At 45.0% G+C, this 14741-nt stretch overlaps 1 protein-coding gene across 1 annotated transcript in view; it reads right to left on the bottom strand.

Moving 5' to 3' along the window:
* The window catches only part of DNMT1 (DNA methyltransferase 1), a 50390-nt gene that overhangs the window by 17165 nt on the left and 18484 nt on the right, over window positions 1-14741 (bottom strand). Inside the window, exons 13-21 of the mRNA XM_066614074.1 lie at window positions 13791-13942; window positions 11879-12066; window positions 10478-10667; window positions 8986-9083; window positions 7841-7988; window positions 7248-7363; window positions 5722-5926; window positions 959-1092; window positions 53-226 (exon numbers count right to left, since the gene is read on the bottom strand). Coding sequence (XP_066470171.1) covers window positions 53-226; window positions 959-1092; window positions 5722-5926; window positions 7248-7363; window positions 7841-7988; window positions 8986-9083; window positions 10478-10667; window positions 11879-12066; window positions 13791-13942 — 1405 coding nt within the window. The remainder of the gene's footprint in view (window positions 1-52; window positions 227-958; window positions 1093-5721; window positions 5927-7247; window positions 7364-7840; window positions 7989-8985; window positions 9084-10477; window positions 10668-11878; window positions 12067-13790; window positions 13943-14741) is intronic.

Genomic DNA, 14741 nt, shown 5'->3' with positions numbered 1-14741 from the left:
ACCAGATGATCCCTTCTCTTTTGCTCCACCCAAAGCTGATTTAAGAACCAACCTAAATGGGAACGCATCTGGAAGGAGAAAGACTCCATCCCCCACGCGGTACTGCACCCCATTTTTGGTTGCCATGCCATAGAACATCTTCCCTTCTGATTCTTCCTGGGGTTCCAAGACTTTGGGGATTTCCTTCTGCCTCACCTCATCCAAACGAGTGCAGCTCATGCAGAACCTAGGTGTAGAGCAGACATCTAGGTCAGATTGTTTAACATACACACAACTAATTTTTGAGGCACTTGATAGTTCAGAACACACAATGTTTTGTCATAGAGTCATGTTACAGGGAATGCCAGATGTTTCTGTCCATCTGCCCCACATATTTTCCAACATACTGAACACCATCAAGCTATTTTTGGGAAAAGGCAATGTGTTCAGATATAAAAAGACTACATCAAGGTACCAATCAAAGATATATACCGCATATTTTCTTCATGTGAATGCTTTATTCCAGGGGTTCTCAACTGGTGGTACACATACCATAGATGGTATGCTAAGCAGTGTTGGGTGGGACACACAGCACCTACTGCCTAGCAGTGAGTCCACAACAGGAGTTTCAAACAGCAATAGGAAGCTCAACCCAGCAGGCAGAACTCTAGTGCATGGTTTTCAAGTGCATGAAAAAGCTCGCCTGCCCGCCCTGAGCCTCTTACTAAACTTGGAAGCTCCCATCACGGTCTCAAAATCAGAAGTAACTGGCAATGACATCATTTCCAATTACTTCTGCTGGTACCTCCAAGGACACTAAAGCACCAAGTGGTACATCAGGGGAACAATGTTGAGAAACGCTGCTTTATTCTGAAAATGTTTTGAGTTTTTGCAGCATTTCAGTTTTTCATTCGGTAATTAAACTTTCCATCAGGGCTCCCTTCTGCCCCACCCCCTCCATGAAGCCTCAGGCACTCACTTGTATTTGTTGTCTTCAGTAGGTTGAGTCTTTGGGGGACTCTCAAATCTAGCATACTCTTGATCATACCACATTTGGTAGAAATAGGTTTGACCATCATCTTCCACCATTTTGATCTCCATATCAAGCCCTCCCTACAGGAAGAAGGGAAAACATTAGATTGCCTAAGCAAGACAAGAAATGCCTATTAGATTTCAATATCAAAAAACCCCCAGGTAAGCTGATCAAAGCAACCACAAGAATGCAAAACTCAAGTCCTTTACAATAGTTTATCAAAGAAAACCCTGGCCGTGCTCTGAATGGCAGCACTCAAACAAGGCTCACAGAAAATATAACACAAGAAGTATTTCCAGGCAGAGGAATGTGAAGCTGTGTTCAAGATATCACAACAAAGCTGGAAGTAAAACACAATCAACCATCATAATTTATAAAGCACAGGTCTTTTCAGCACCTGTTGCCCTAGTGCTCTGGTTCCCAACATAGACTTGAGGCTTGTCAGGAAGAACCCCAAGTCAGCCTAATAATGGCAATTTCCCACTAGTCTGTTTTTGTCAGGCTCTGGAAGTCTGGCAAGGCAATAGCCCCCTTCATCTGCAAAATTAGGTTTTACAAGGAGGAGGGGGGATGAGGAGCTACTTAGGGTGCATGGCTAATAAACAGGGCATTAGGAAATGGCTACTGGGAGAAGAATTCAGGCTTCACAGGATTGCAGTTTTGAGATAGCCGTTGTGGTGGGGCTAGAATTAATGAGAGGAGGCACTGCTGACTGCCAAGAGCCCTTATGACAGATTTTGCACAGATTACTTGGCACAGATATTTCAACATGGCTGATTTAGTTTCAGCAATGTGATAAAAACTGATTAAAGACCACTGACTACAGAATGTTCTATCAGGAAGGACAGGGCTATCCATCTAAGCTGCAGAATGTTCTGTCCTAAAAGCCAGAGATAAGCCTAGGATGAGTAAACCAAAATAATGTGCTAAGGGTGAGAACGGCAGACACTGAACTGCTTCTTGCTGATAAGCAATGTCACTTGCTACTGAAACGCTACTGGAAGTAGCTGAATCACCTTTGCTTAAGCTGAAAACATAAAAAATGCTGATGTACTATAAGAAGGGGGAGAGATAGCTGACTGACTGGTGACCACTGCTTTGTTGTTGTCTTGTTGGCACAGTTTCAATCAAGAGTTAATAATGGAATTGTTGCTTGCTGGCAATTTTCTTGCAATCACACAAAAGGATTTTTTGTCCACAACAAAAGTTTGTTTTTGAACCTGCGCTTCAAGATCTCACTATTGTATTTACTGATTCAATTTTTTAAAAACCCTGCTGCAGAACTGAGCCCACAACTCTTGGTTGCAGTATGGGATACAACTACAGGGGGCCCTTGTATCCATGGATCTCATATCAGCGGTTTCAAGTATCCGTGGTTGCAGGAGGCCACCCCCGTGCAACTTCTGTAGGTGAGGTGAGCTGTGCTCCTCACTTCTGGAGGGTCTTCTGAGCCCTGCAGAGGTTGCGTGCACACTCTGCGGGCCTCAGAATGACTGTTTAAATTGAAAAAAATGTGACTTCTGGATTTTCATCAAAACCGGAAGTGACGTTTTTATGCCTTTAAAAGGCATTAGGAGGACCGGGGAAGCCCAGTATCCAGTTTCACAGACCGTTGGCAACCTTCAGTCTCGGAAGACTATGGTATCGCGCTCTGGATGGTGGTTCTGGCACAGCGTCTAGTATGGCTGAAAAGGCCGATTCGGGAGTGACAATCCCTTCCACACTGGGAGCAAGTGTAGTGTGTCCCTGGTCTGTCTCCCTGGCTATGGGCCTTCCTTCTTTGCCTCTTTGCCTCAGACTGTTGGCCAAGTGTCTCTTCAAACTGGGAAAGGCCATGCTGCACAGCCTGCCTCCAAGCGGGCCGCTCAGAGGCCAGGGTTTCCCACTTGTTGAGGTCCACTCCTAAGGCCTTCAGATCCCTCTTGCAGATGTCCTTGTATCGCAGCTGTGGTCTACCTATAGGGCGCTTTCCTTGCACGAGTTCTCCATAGAGGAGATCCTTTGGGATCCGGCCATCATCCATTCTCACAACATGACCAAGCCAACGCAGGCGTCTCTGTTTCAGCAGTGCATACATGCTAGGGATTCTAGCTCGTTTCAGGACTGTGTTGTTTGGAACTTTGTCCTGCCAGGTGATGCAGAGGATGCGTCGGAGGCAGCGCATGTGGAATGCGTTCAGTTTCCTCTCCTGTTGTGAGCGAAGAGTCCATGACTCGCTGCAGTACAGAAGTGTACTCAGGACGCAAGCTCTGTAGACCTGGATCTTGGTATGTTCCGTCAGCTTCTTGTTGGACCAGACTCTCTTTGTGAGTCTGGAAAACGTGGTAGCTGCTTTACCAATGCGTTTGTTTAGCTCGGTATCGAGAGAAAGAGTGTCGGAGATCGCTGAGCCAAGGTACACAAAGTCATGGACAACCTCCATGCACAGAGATTGTAATGCAGGGAGGTGAGTCCACATCCTGAACCATGACCTGTGTTTTCTTAAGGCTGATCGTCAGTCCAAAATCTTGGCAGGCCTTGCTAAAACGATCCATGAGCTGCTGGAGATCTTTGGCAGAGTGGGTAGTGACAGCTGCATCGTCGGCAAAGAGGAAGTCAGGCAGACATTTCAGCTGAACTTTGGACTTTGCTCTCAGTCTGGAGAGGTTGAAGAGCTCTCACAGTTTCACATAACCCCTGCAGATACCGGGGCACACCTGTATTTTCTAGCTCAGTGGTTCTCAAACTGGTGGGTCATGACCCACCAGTTCATGTAAAGGGTTTCCCATCCCTTTAAGGGGCGAGGGCAGCAATGTGATTCCCAAGCACCACGGGAAGTTCAACGTGATCCAAAGCACCAGGAAGTGCTCTGCGCTTGCTTATTTCTCAATGTTCTAAGCACTGGGGAGCCAGGTGGAGGACTGCACAGGGCTCCTCTGCACCTCCCGGAGCTTCCAGCAGCCTGGAATTAGTGACAGTAAGTGAAAGCACCCCCTTGACCCCCTTTGTGACATGATCCTGGGGATTGCATTGCTGCACTCCAAGACTTACTTGGGGAGTATATCTTCCTAAAAGTTTGAGAGCGATTACTCTAGTGAACACAGAATGTGCTGTTCAAGACTCAAATTGTACTTGCACAGACACCAGTTGCCCTCTAGAACAGAGGACATAGCCAAAGGAAAATGGCAGTGTGGGTCCCATGGTTTGCTTTACTGTCTCAAGGTGTTTTGCGTGGGGGAAGGAGGAAAATGATATGAAAGCAAAGAGACAGGAGACCCACAGCAGTGCCATGAATATGTACAGTTTAGCCCTAGGTTAGCATGTGAAGCCTGAACCAAACTAAGTAATAGAGAAGTGCCTAGCAGTTCCTAGCTGCAAGAATGTGAGTAAACAAACAAAGATTGTTGTCTCTCCTTTGCTGGACAGAAAGGACATTATAACCCACTGGAATGTTTAACACCTCAGTAGACTGAGGGGTGCCTGATCAAGCGGAATGGAATGCAGCTATGGATCTCCAGTGGGGAGGGGTAAGAACTAGGAGGACTAGCAACCAGACCCAGTCCAAGAAGGTTCTGTCCTCAAAAGTTTCTGATTGGACAGTCTAAATAAGTATGAAGTCACCTCAGTACTAGTAGCATAAGAAGTATACTAATGAGTGCCCCAAGGGGTGTGTCCGGTTCTTCCTGGGCAGAGTTTTTGGGTGCAACATCCTGCACGCTGTGAGCTCCATTGTCCACCATGGGCATCTGGCCTCATAGGTAGCCTAGAGCTAAAAGATCTACAAGAGAAGCTGACCCATGTGAGAGTTAGGGACTAACAGAGATAGCCAGCTAGCTTTATTATTTTATTGCTGATGTGTTTCCTAGATGTTTATGCCTCTAGCATTTGCTGCCTTATGTAAACGTATGTACTTAATAAACTAAAATCTCTTTTACCAAGTTGTTTCATTGTCTGTTGGAGACAAAAGTTCAGAATCCTGCCTAGCCGTTCAGCAAGCTACCAAGTGCTCATTGAGGTCTAGTAACTTAAGGACTGAAGCTTTAATTGGAGAAAGCGCTCAGTACCTGCAAGGGATAGAATTAAGCCTAGAGGGTCTCAATGTCCCTGGACTGAAGCACTGGCACGTACAGGGTGGTGGCAGTACTACTGGACAGGGGGGCCTTGAGGGCTTTAGGGTTCAAGAACCAAGAACACTGAGCACCCCAAACCCTCCCCTAAGTGTACGACAAGCAGCCACACAGGATACCAGTAAGAAAAGCTAGCAGAAGGGGCAGGTGGAGAGCAGCCTATGGCAGATTTCACAGAAAGTCTTATTGCTCATTAGAATTAACAGGCAATAGGATTCTTACACCTTATCACAGCCGTTTTCAACCACTTTGCCGTGGCACACTGGTGTGCCATGAGTGGTTCAAAGGTGTGCCACAGGAATTTGGGGGAAGGTCATTTATTAATAGGGCCAATGGGAGATGTGAGCCCCCAATGGCAGCATGGTGTGCCTTGTCAATTGTCAAAAACCTGGTGGTGTGCCTTGACCATTTTAGTGCCTTGTCAGTGTTGCCGTGAGATGAAAAAGGTTGAAAATCACTGCCTTATCAGATATCCAGGAGGAATGTCAGCCAGCCCTCTGCCCTGCAAGTCCCTATTAGCCTAGAACATAACCTCCCTAACCCTGCCTGACCCCAGTTGAAAATACAGTGACTGACGCCCTCTTGCAAGAATCTTCAACGCACCTCCATGGCCCAGTTCTCCGAGGGAGCCTTATAAAGGACATTGACTTTGCCATGGATGTAAGACAGCTGCATATCTTCACACTCATCCACCAAAAAGAGTTCCAATGGGTCAGAAGTTGCTCCCAGGACTGTGTCAGTGCCACGGCAAAACCAGTGGACGTGGAACATTGGTCCATTGATGGCATCCTCCCACATAGCGGTGACTCTGCAGCAGGGAAGAAGTGAACAAAGGAGGATGAATTCCTATCCACAAAAAGCCAAGGACAACACTTCTGTAGTGAATTCATGGCAGAGGCAACATTTGAACTGAGGGCTTTCTAGTTCATAGCTCAGCTTCATAACCACAGCTCACAAAACTTATATATTAAATGCAGGCATGGGTACAACCTTCTCAAAAAGCAATATGCTCAGAATTACCTATGCCAAGACACGTCACATGCTTTTTCTGCAAGACAAGCAACAATATTTGTTGTTCACCCCCAGGGGTGCCCAAACCCTGGCCCTGGGGCCACTTGTGGCCCTCGAGGACTCTCAATGTGGCCCTTAGAGAGCACCCAGTCTCCAATGAGCCTCTGGCCCTCAGAAATTTGTTGGAGCCCACACTGGCCCGATGCAAATGCTCTCAGTATGAGGGCGACTGTTTGACCTCTCCTGTGAGCTGTGTGATGAGGGCTCCCTCCACTGCTTGCTTTTTCACGTCTGTGATGCAGTAGTGGCAGCGAAGGAAAGGCCAGCCTTGGTTTGTTCATGGACTTGAGCTATTAGAAGACCTTCATTCGTTCATTTAAGTTCATCTTTAATATATTCATTTATGTAAACCTATGTAAATTTATTCAAATTTTAAATGTAAATTAATTCTTTTTTCCCCTGGCCCCCGACCCAGTGTCAGAGAGATGATGTGGCCCTCCTGCCAAAAACTTTGGACACCCTGCCATAGACAGTCCATTAAGCAAGTCCCCTGTTGTACTAAGTGGAATGGACATGGATAAAGACTGCCCAGAAGCTTTATGATAGACTTGGATTCAAATTTTCAGCTGTAAGTAGCGCCAGCCCAAGGCCCACCTCGTCATGACTGTTGTTGCCACCACTGCCAGCCATGCCTGTGCACAACCCCCCTTGTTTCACTGCCTATCTTCTGCTCCACATTTTAAAGAAGCAGAGCCTGGGGAGATGGAAGAGGCATCGCGTGGAGGAGAGAGGCTGCAGGTCACCATTCTCCTCTTTCCTCCCCCCACGCTTCATCTCCCCAGACTCTGCCATTTCAAATGGGGGGCAGGGAAGTAGAAAGAGGAGGAATGGTGGCTGTAGGTGCTGGACTGACAGGACCATGCAGGCAGGCAGCCTGGGGCAGAGGTAGTTGCTTGCAATGCACTGTGATGGTTCCTGCCAAGCTGCCCCCTCTACAGGATCCTTCTCCCAGCCTCATCAGATGGCTCAGCTTGGTTTCAAGTCTAAACATTTCTATCCACAATTCTATCACATTCACCATAGAGGGGGAAAAACACATTTGTTCTGAGAAGACGCACCTTGCCAGATAGAGAGGTTTCGTAGGGTCATCGGGGCTGACAGAGACACAGTCACCTACTTGCAGGGTCTCTGAATCAATGCATACCTTCTGATAATAGTCCTTCTTGCCATCACTCTGCAGACAGACAAAAAAAGCTTATGCTACAGCACTGTGGGCGCTCCTAATTAGGCACTGAAGCCCACAGCAGGCACTCACAAACACCCATTTTCCTTACTACCACATCTCAAGGCTCTCCTTAGCAAGAGGGAGAATAAAGAGAGTTTTGCCTGGCCACAGATGCATTACAAATTAAGAGAATCTGGTTGTCAGTGCATGTATTTTCAACCTCATGGTTGTGGAAAAAATGACTTAAAGGCCAAAGCAGTGTTAAAACACAAGTGCCCAACTAGATCAACATTCCCTATCCCCAAGAAAGGACATTAGGCCCTGAGGCACATACCTGCTGCCATTCAAAGTAGTACCAATTACAGCAAAATTCAAGAATACGTATACAGCTGTTTAACTCAAGGGATCTACACACACATCATAAACAACTCAAGGGCGAAACCCAATTTGAATTAATGCATGACATCCTTCACAAAGGCAGCATACCTTGATGGGATCTCCCACCCATGAAATACGGCTCTTATTTTGCTTCTTCTTCCCTCCTTGCAGCATCTTTTTGGGCAAGGAAACCTCTGGAAAGTTATCATCCACCTCCTCATCATCATCAGCTTCTTTTACAGCTAGGTTGGGGCACCTAAAGCAAAAGAAAAACACTATGCACGTGGCTCAGAAATGGAGGACTCATTGTGTCAGCAACCTTCCCAAATCTTCTCTATTCTACAAGATGCCTAAACTTTACAAACTTTTTTGTAAATTTTGAAAATATTATGGCCAAAACACGCATTTGCTTGTCATCCTTGTCACTATTCCCGGAACCCGAACCAGTCTGGCTGCATCTTTTCTAAAGTGAGGTGTCCAGAACTGGACACAGTACTCCAGGAGAGGTCTGACTAAAGTAGAGTAAAGTGGAACCACTACTTTTCATGACATGAAAGCTACGGTTCTACTAATGCAGGTTAAAATTGCATAAGCCTTCTTTGCAGCTGCATTAAACTGCTGATTTATATACACCGCAATTCCAAGATCTCTCTCACATGTTGTGTTGCCAAGCCAGATATCTCCCATTCTGTAACTGCACCAGTGTTTTGTCAAAGTGTAGAACCTTGCATTTTGCCCTTGTTGAACTTCATTTTATTCATTTCAACCCACTATTCCATTTTTTTCAAAGTCTTCCTGAAAGCTTCTGCTAATGCTTGGTGTCATCCACAAATTTGAGAAAACTTCCTTTTATTCCTTCATCCAAATCATTGATGAAGTTGTTCAAGAGAACCAGGCCCAGGACAGAAGAAGAGAACCCTGATAAATTCATAATTGGTGAATCTTCATCATTTTCAAATCTATGCAGCCAAATCATTCAGGAGCTGACATATTCATTAGACTAGACCTGGGAATGGCCAACTTTAGTTCTGTATAGTCTATTTTTTATTTGGGCCACATGATCCAACTTTGAAGTCTTCTCTTGAGAACATGTGTAGAACTTGCTCCCAACAATTTTTCTCCCCCGTGTCCCAAGTTAACATTTCAACCAAATGAAGTTGGATTGAGCATACCAGGCTACCCTACCCTTGTAGTGCTGCCCCAACTGCATTTATATAGTGCATAGTCCATCAAGGCGGGGGAATCATAACTACCTCCTGTGCAGGCAGGCCTGTTTCGACTTTCCAGTGCCCCCAAATTTAATCATATCCTGGCAAGCTTTGCATTTGCCACACTCTGGCTGCTGGCAAACCTGTAAACAAACAAGGAGCCTAGTCAACAGATGCATATGGAATATTGCAGGAGAGAAGCCTTCTGCAAGGAGAGACTTGGGAAGTTCACAAGGAAACTGGTTTCAGGCAAGACAAGCATTCTTGGCATGCTCTGGGAACTGGGTAAATTTTCACAATCCATTGTAGGCTGAGCTGTGAAAATGGCAGAGCAAATTTCTATAAAGCAATAAAAAACAGCCCATCTGCAATCAGTCAGAATAGCAGACCTCAAAAGATACCAGCATAACAGATGGCGGTCCAGTAAAGAAACCAGGGGTACTATGAAATAAGGGGAATGAACTTGTGTCAAAACTGCAAAAAGTAACGATACTCTATGAAAATAGATGAGAGTCCCTGAAAAAGCTGTTCAGGACACATAAATGTTGCATTATATTTTATGGAGCAGGCAGTTCTGAAAAAAGAGGCAAATTTTATATGCTCTGAATTGCCTTGTTTGGCAAGGCAGAATGGAGCTTGACGGAAGAGGAAGGAATCCTTCTGAGAAGGAGACTGACAGCACTAGGAGAGGCACCAAAATCAAGACATTTCCCATGACACCCTATTTGGGGGGGGAGATCCTGCTTCCGGTTTCTTCACACACACTTTTGGAGTGTAGCAACCCTTACCACCTCCCTTTGAAAGGTACTGCTCATGAGCTTTTCCAGCAGTTTTTACACAGAGCTGCAAACCACTTAGAAAAAGATGTTCAGGAAGTATGAAAATGATCAGCTAACATATAGCAGAATGTGTGTTAATTTTCATGCTTTGGTTCCTAACCAATCTGCATATTTGTTGACGCTAGGAAAATTTTTGGCTGGTAGCAGCATGGTAAAGGTGGGAAGCATTGCAGTAAGGAAGATTACTAGAAAGCAGTAAGGTTTCATTTGACCCCTCACCTTCCAGAACTGCCTCCATCAGCAGCCATCCTACCCAGCTGCATCAGAGGGAAGATCAAGAAACCCCCAAATGTCAGCTCAGCTGGGACCAAATAGCCTCTGGCTGCTCTCCTTCCATGAGTGTCCCCTGCAATGACTATTCCACCTAGTCATTACACAGCCTCATTATGTGACAGGATAAAGTTTTAAAACTTGAATTTGCTCATTTTCTTTTCTCCTTCCCATTCCTTTTTTCTCTCTATGACTCTCCTAAAGTGTAAGCCACTATTTTATGCAAACAGACTGGAGTGCTTTGGCAGAAAGCTAGTATACAAACACAGCAAGTAAGTAAATAAATTAGAAGGGGAAGAGGTCAGGAAGCTATGAAGAATGAGAGCGTTTTCCTCCCTGAATGCTGGAGCCACAAGTCATCAGTGTGGCTTCCTTCAGTAGTCAAAATAGTTGTTGGGCTAGCAATGTTAAGATCTCTGCCAGGTTACCTCACAGACTCCACAGCGCCTCCGCTTTGTGATATTCTCCTTGTCTGCCTCCTTTTCATCCTTCTCTATTTGCTCTGAGAAGAAAGTATCAAAGATCAGATACACCAGCTTGGTGGTGGTGGCTTTGGTGGGCCCTTTTTCTTTGTCAATCTTGGTTGGATGGCGGATGGCCTGCCTCCTTGCAGCTCGCCTGGAGGAAAAAATAGCAGTGAAATGCCAGGCATCTGCAGTTTATTTGGATGCAAGATACCTTCAGGGTATCAAAGTGGCTACATAATTCTATCTTTATGTGAATAAGGGAAAATTAGTTCACCCAGGTGTTTCTTCAAGTAGCACACACCTGAGTGGTAAAGACAGCAGCAGACAATAGCTTGGGCCTAGTTCTCACTGAGGAGGCAAATGTGGACTTGGACTCTACCATTTTAGCCAGCAAGTGAGCACTCGTGACTGAAGGCTCCTCCATATCCAACGTTTTCTGCACATAGTAGGCGAGTGTGTCAGGGAGAAGGCAAAATTAGAATCCATCAGTCCAACATCTAATTCTCCACATGAAAAGATTTTTTTTTAATTGAAAAATCTTAAACTATGGGAGCCCCCACCTGCAGTCAGAAATGTCAGTCTAGACCTAAGTTTATCACCGCACTGAAAAGTAGTCTTGCTTCGATGAGTGTGACCAGCCCTTATAGTGAAGAGTATCAGGGGCTACTAAACCAAGGTATATCTCCATGTCAAGAAAAACAAAACCTGTTCATTAGGCTAACTAGGAATAACTCAATGAACTACCTCTAGAGTTCATCCTCCCTGGAAAGCATCTGCTAGGGATATGCAGAACCTTCAGCAAGTTATCTGTGAACACAAAAAAGCTGACCAAGGCCAACACTTCAAGTTTTGGGTGGAAGTTTTGGAAGGAAATCCTAGGTTTCCTAGGAACTGCCAGCATAATTTCCACTTGATAAGAATTTAAGAGTAGATCTGCTGGATCAGGTCAAAGGTCCACCTAGCCCAGCATCCTGTTTCCCTCAGAGCCCCATACACAGGACAGAAAGACATACTTCCCTCTTAAACAGGCCAGAGGCCAGTCTGGGTTCTCCATCCAGCAGAGCTGTGCTCCCGTTAGGGCATAATGTGCTCCAGCTCAACCCATGAGTCAACATCCAGACAGGTTTTCAATACCCTGCAATACTCTTTGCCCATACCCATGACTAAGAAAAGCAGAATCATACTAAGGACCAGCACTGTATAATTATTCAGGTTTCAGAATTATCCTCATCTTGGCAGATAATGTTGATTTAAGCATGGGAAGCACAAATCCCTTACTGTAGCAAGAGCAATGCATGATACTGTATGTCAGGGATTGCTGGCAGCCCTATTGCCAGACCTGCAGTACTGTCACTGTCTTACCTTTTCCCAAGAGTTACTCCAGCCAGCTTGATCAGATCCCTCATACAGGGTGTAATTAGAACAGGAGGCTCATCACTGTCTCCTGCCTCATCATAACTTTCCACTTGCTCCACAACAAACTGGGCATGCCGGAGGAGAGAGTCTTCTGTGAAACGGTTGAAGTTCAGTCCAGCGGGTGGGACGGTTGTCTGCAGAGAATTAAAGGATGCAATGAATTATTAATTTTTTAAGCGCAACTCAGGAAAAGGAATTTTGAGCAACCACAGGGAGATAGTCATCCAAAAGGGGCTTTCATCATCTGCCACCTTATGCCCAAAAGGGAGCTCTGCAGCCATTTTGATAAACCAGTCTAAAACAACTTCAACCAACTTGCAACACAAACCAGATCACCTCTTAGTAATCAGAGAGGGATGGAAGGAAAGGAAATGGCCCTCAAGCAAACTTTCATATATGAGTAAGTCAGCCTACCACAACTGGAGGGTCATGATCTGATGCTCCCTGCCATGCCGCAAAGCCTTACCGGGAACTTTCAGAGGCCACTTGCATATCTAGATCAAGCCAGGCCCACCACCCACTCCTCTGGCTTCTGCAGACCTCAGAATGCCTTAAGGAAACAACCAGAAGTGACTTCCGGTTTGTGCCTGCAACTTCTGGTTTACTTTTGGGTTGCTTTCTTAAGTATTCCTTAGGAGGCCTGTGGAGGTCAATGGAGTGAGTTGTGGGCCCAATGCGACCCAGAAGTGGCCTCCAGAGGTTCCCAATACAGTTTTGTGGTGCAGCAGGGTGGATCATGGTGCTAGAAAATTTGGGAACTCCATGTTATGCTATAAATAGAGGGGTTCGTAAGTAAGAAAGGATTACAGCTCAAGTCTTACTGAACACAATGAGCTTACTTCTGAGTAAAATAAGTAACACCTCTAGTTATAAGTGTTGCTTGGCCTCAACATGCTTGGTTTCTTAAAAATACATTTATAATTTCACATCAATAGGAACTTTCAGAAGCCACAAAGAGAGGGAAGAGAAGTTGAACTGCAATTGTAGTGGGTGCAAGGTTAAAACCCTAACCCCCCACCGTAGTCTCAATACAATTACTTATGCACATACTCTAGCAGTGGGTACTTACAAGGATTAAGGAAAAAAACACTCAAACCCAGAGCTTACCAGGACCAAACTGCATGTTTAATGGGACATATAATTTGTCTCTTGATTTTCTGAGATGCACCATGACAAGGTAAATACAAGGACAGCTTCATGGTTTCAAATCCAACTCAATTCAGTTTGACTGGCAGTGTCTTAAACAGAAGATTCTTTTCATACTATATAAGAACCTTGACAGCAGAGGGGTTCAAAATGGAACTCTGGACATTATTTTTTAATTTTTGTTTAGATTACATATATAAATATAAATACAGGTGGGTCCTTTCCATCTGCAGCTTTGGAACTCACAGATTTGACTCTGTGGCTTCCAAACCCACACTGGAGAGCCCACTTGACCTCCTGGATACGACTGGAAGCACCTTCCGGTCGTATCCAGGACACTTTCTGAGGCCTGGGCCTCAGAACACCTCCGGAGGGCCTCAAGTTGCATCCAGAGCTCCTCTGATGGCCCATCAGCAGATTCCATTATCTGTGGGGGGTCTGGGAACAGATCACCACAGATATCAAGGGCCTACTATATATATTTTATTTATTTTACGTATATATAAAAAGTACACATCATACCAATGACTTACAACTTCCACAAGGTAGCAACGTGATACAGTTTAATTTGTCTGTCCAAATTACAATTTTATATCTTAATAAGGGAAAGGCTAACTGGAGGCCAATATCGCTTCCTCCTTCGGTATATAAAGACTAGCTGGTCTGGCTTATCTTCTTGCAGCAAACAGTTTCTCCAGTCTCCCATACAAACCTCAATCTTGTTCAGCAAGTCCTCATAGCTGACATCAGGATTATTCTGCAAGAATTCAACAACAATTTTGCTCATGTAGATCTTCTCCTGCATCAGTGCAAAGATGGGAGCATATTCGTCACTTGGCTCCATCAGGATATAATCCGCAAAAGCTAGAATGCAATAAAAACATGCGGTCTATTGAACAGCTTGTTGAGTCATGGGTTCAAACTTATGCCAAGGCAGGAAAGTCATAATCTAATGAACACAATAACTGTCTGATGGATAAGACCAGTGGTTCCCAAACTGAGTCATGGCTCCCTGGGGAACCATGGAAACCTCGCAAAAAAACCTGCCTTCCTATATAAGGTACAGGTTGTGTCTCATTATTAGCAGGGGTGGGGGAGTGGGGGGGTCCATTCCCAGAACTCAGTGGATGGCAAAAATCGAATTAAAGCAAATCCATTTAAAAAAAAAATGACCCTTTGCTGGGCAATTTAAAAACAGCCTTGTTGCTGACCTTTGTGATGTAAAACAGAGTCATTAGGCAGACAATCCATCAATCAGTCTCTTAGAAAGGCTTCATTCCAAGCCAAGCGACCCCTCCCACAGAGCAAAGCAAGAGTAAAGCAAAGCAAGAGCAAAGTGATTATCTTTCTTTCACATGCTGAGGGGGAAGGGAGGGTTCTAAGTGCCTGGAGAGAAAAAGTGCTGATCCCTGGAGAAGGGGAAAAATGCTTCCCTTTAAAATCACAGTTTAAAAAACTGCTTCTTACTGTTGTAGAGAGACAGTCATGAAAGCAATTACAGGTATAACCTAATTACAGGTTGAGCCTCATTGTGGGTTCCATTCTGTGCACTCGCATGGATGGCAAAAAACGTACTATAGCAAATCAATTTAAAAAACAGTTTCTTTGCTCTGGTGATTTAAAAACAGCCTTGCTGACCTTTGTGAAAAAATAAGATCACAAT

The sequence above is a fragment of the Tiliqua scincoides genome, chromosome 2 (assembly GCF_035046505.1).
Source record: "Tiliqua scincoides isolate rTilSci1 chromosome 2, rTilSci1.hap2, whole genome shotgun sequence".
Classification (NCBI taxonomy): domain Eukaryota; kingdom Metazoa; phylum Chordata; class Lepidosauria; order Squamata; family Scincidae; genus Tiliqua; species Tiliqua scincoides.
The sequence above is the reverse complement of the archived record's forward strand: the minus strand, read 5'-3'. Positions and strand labels throughout refer to the sequence as shown.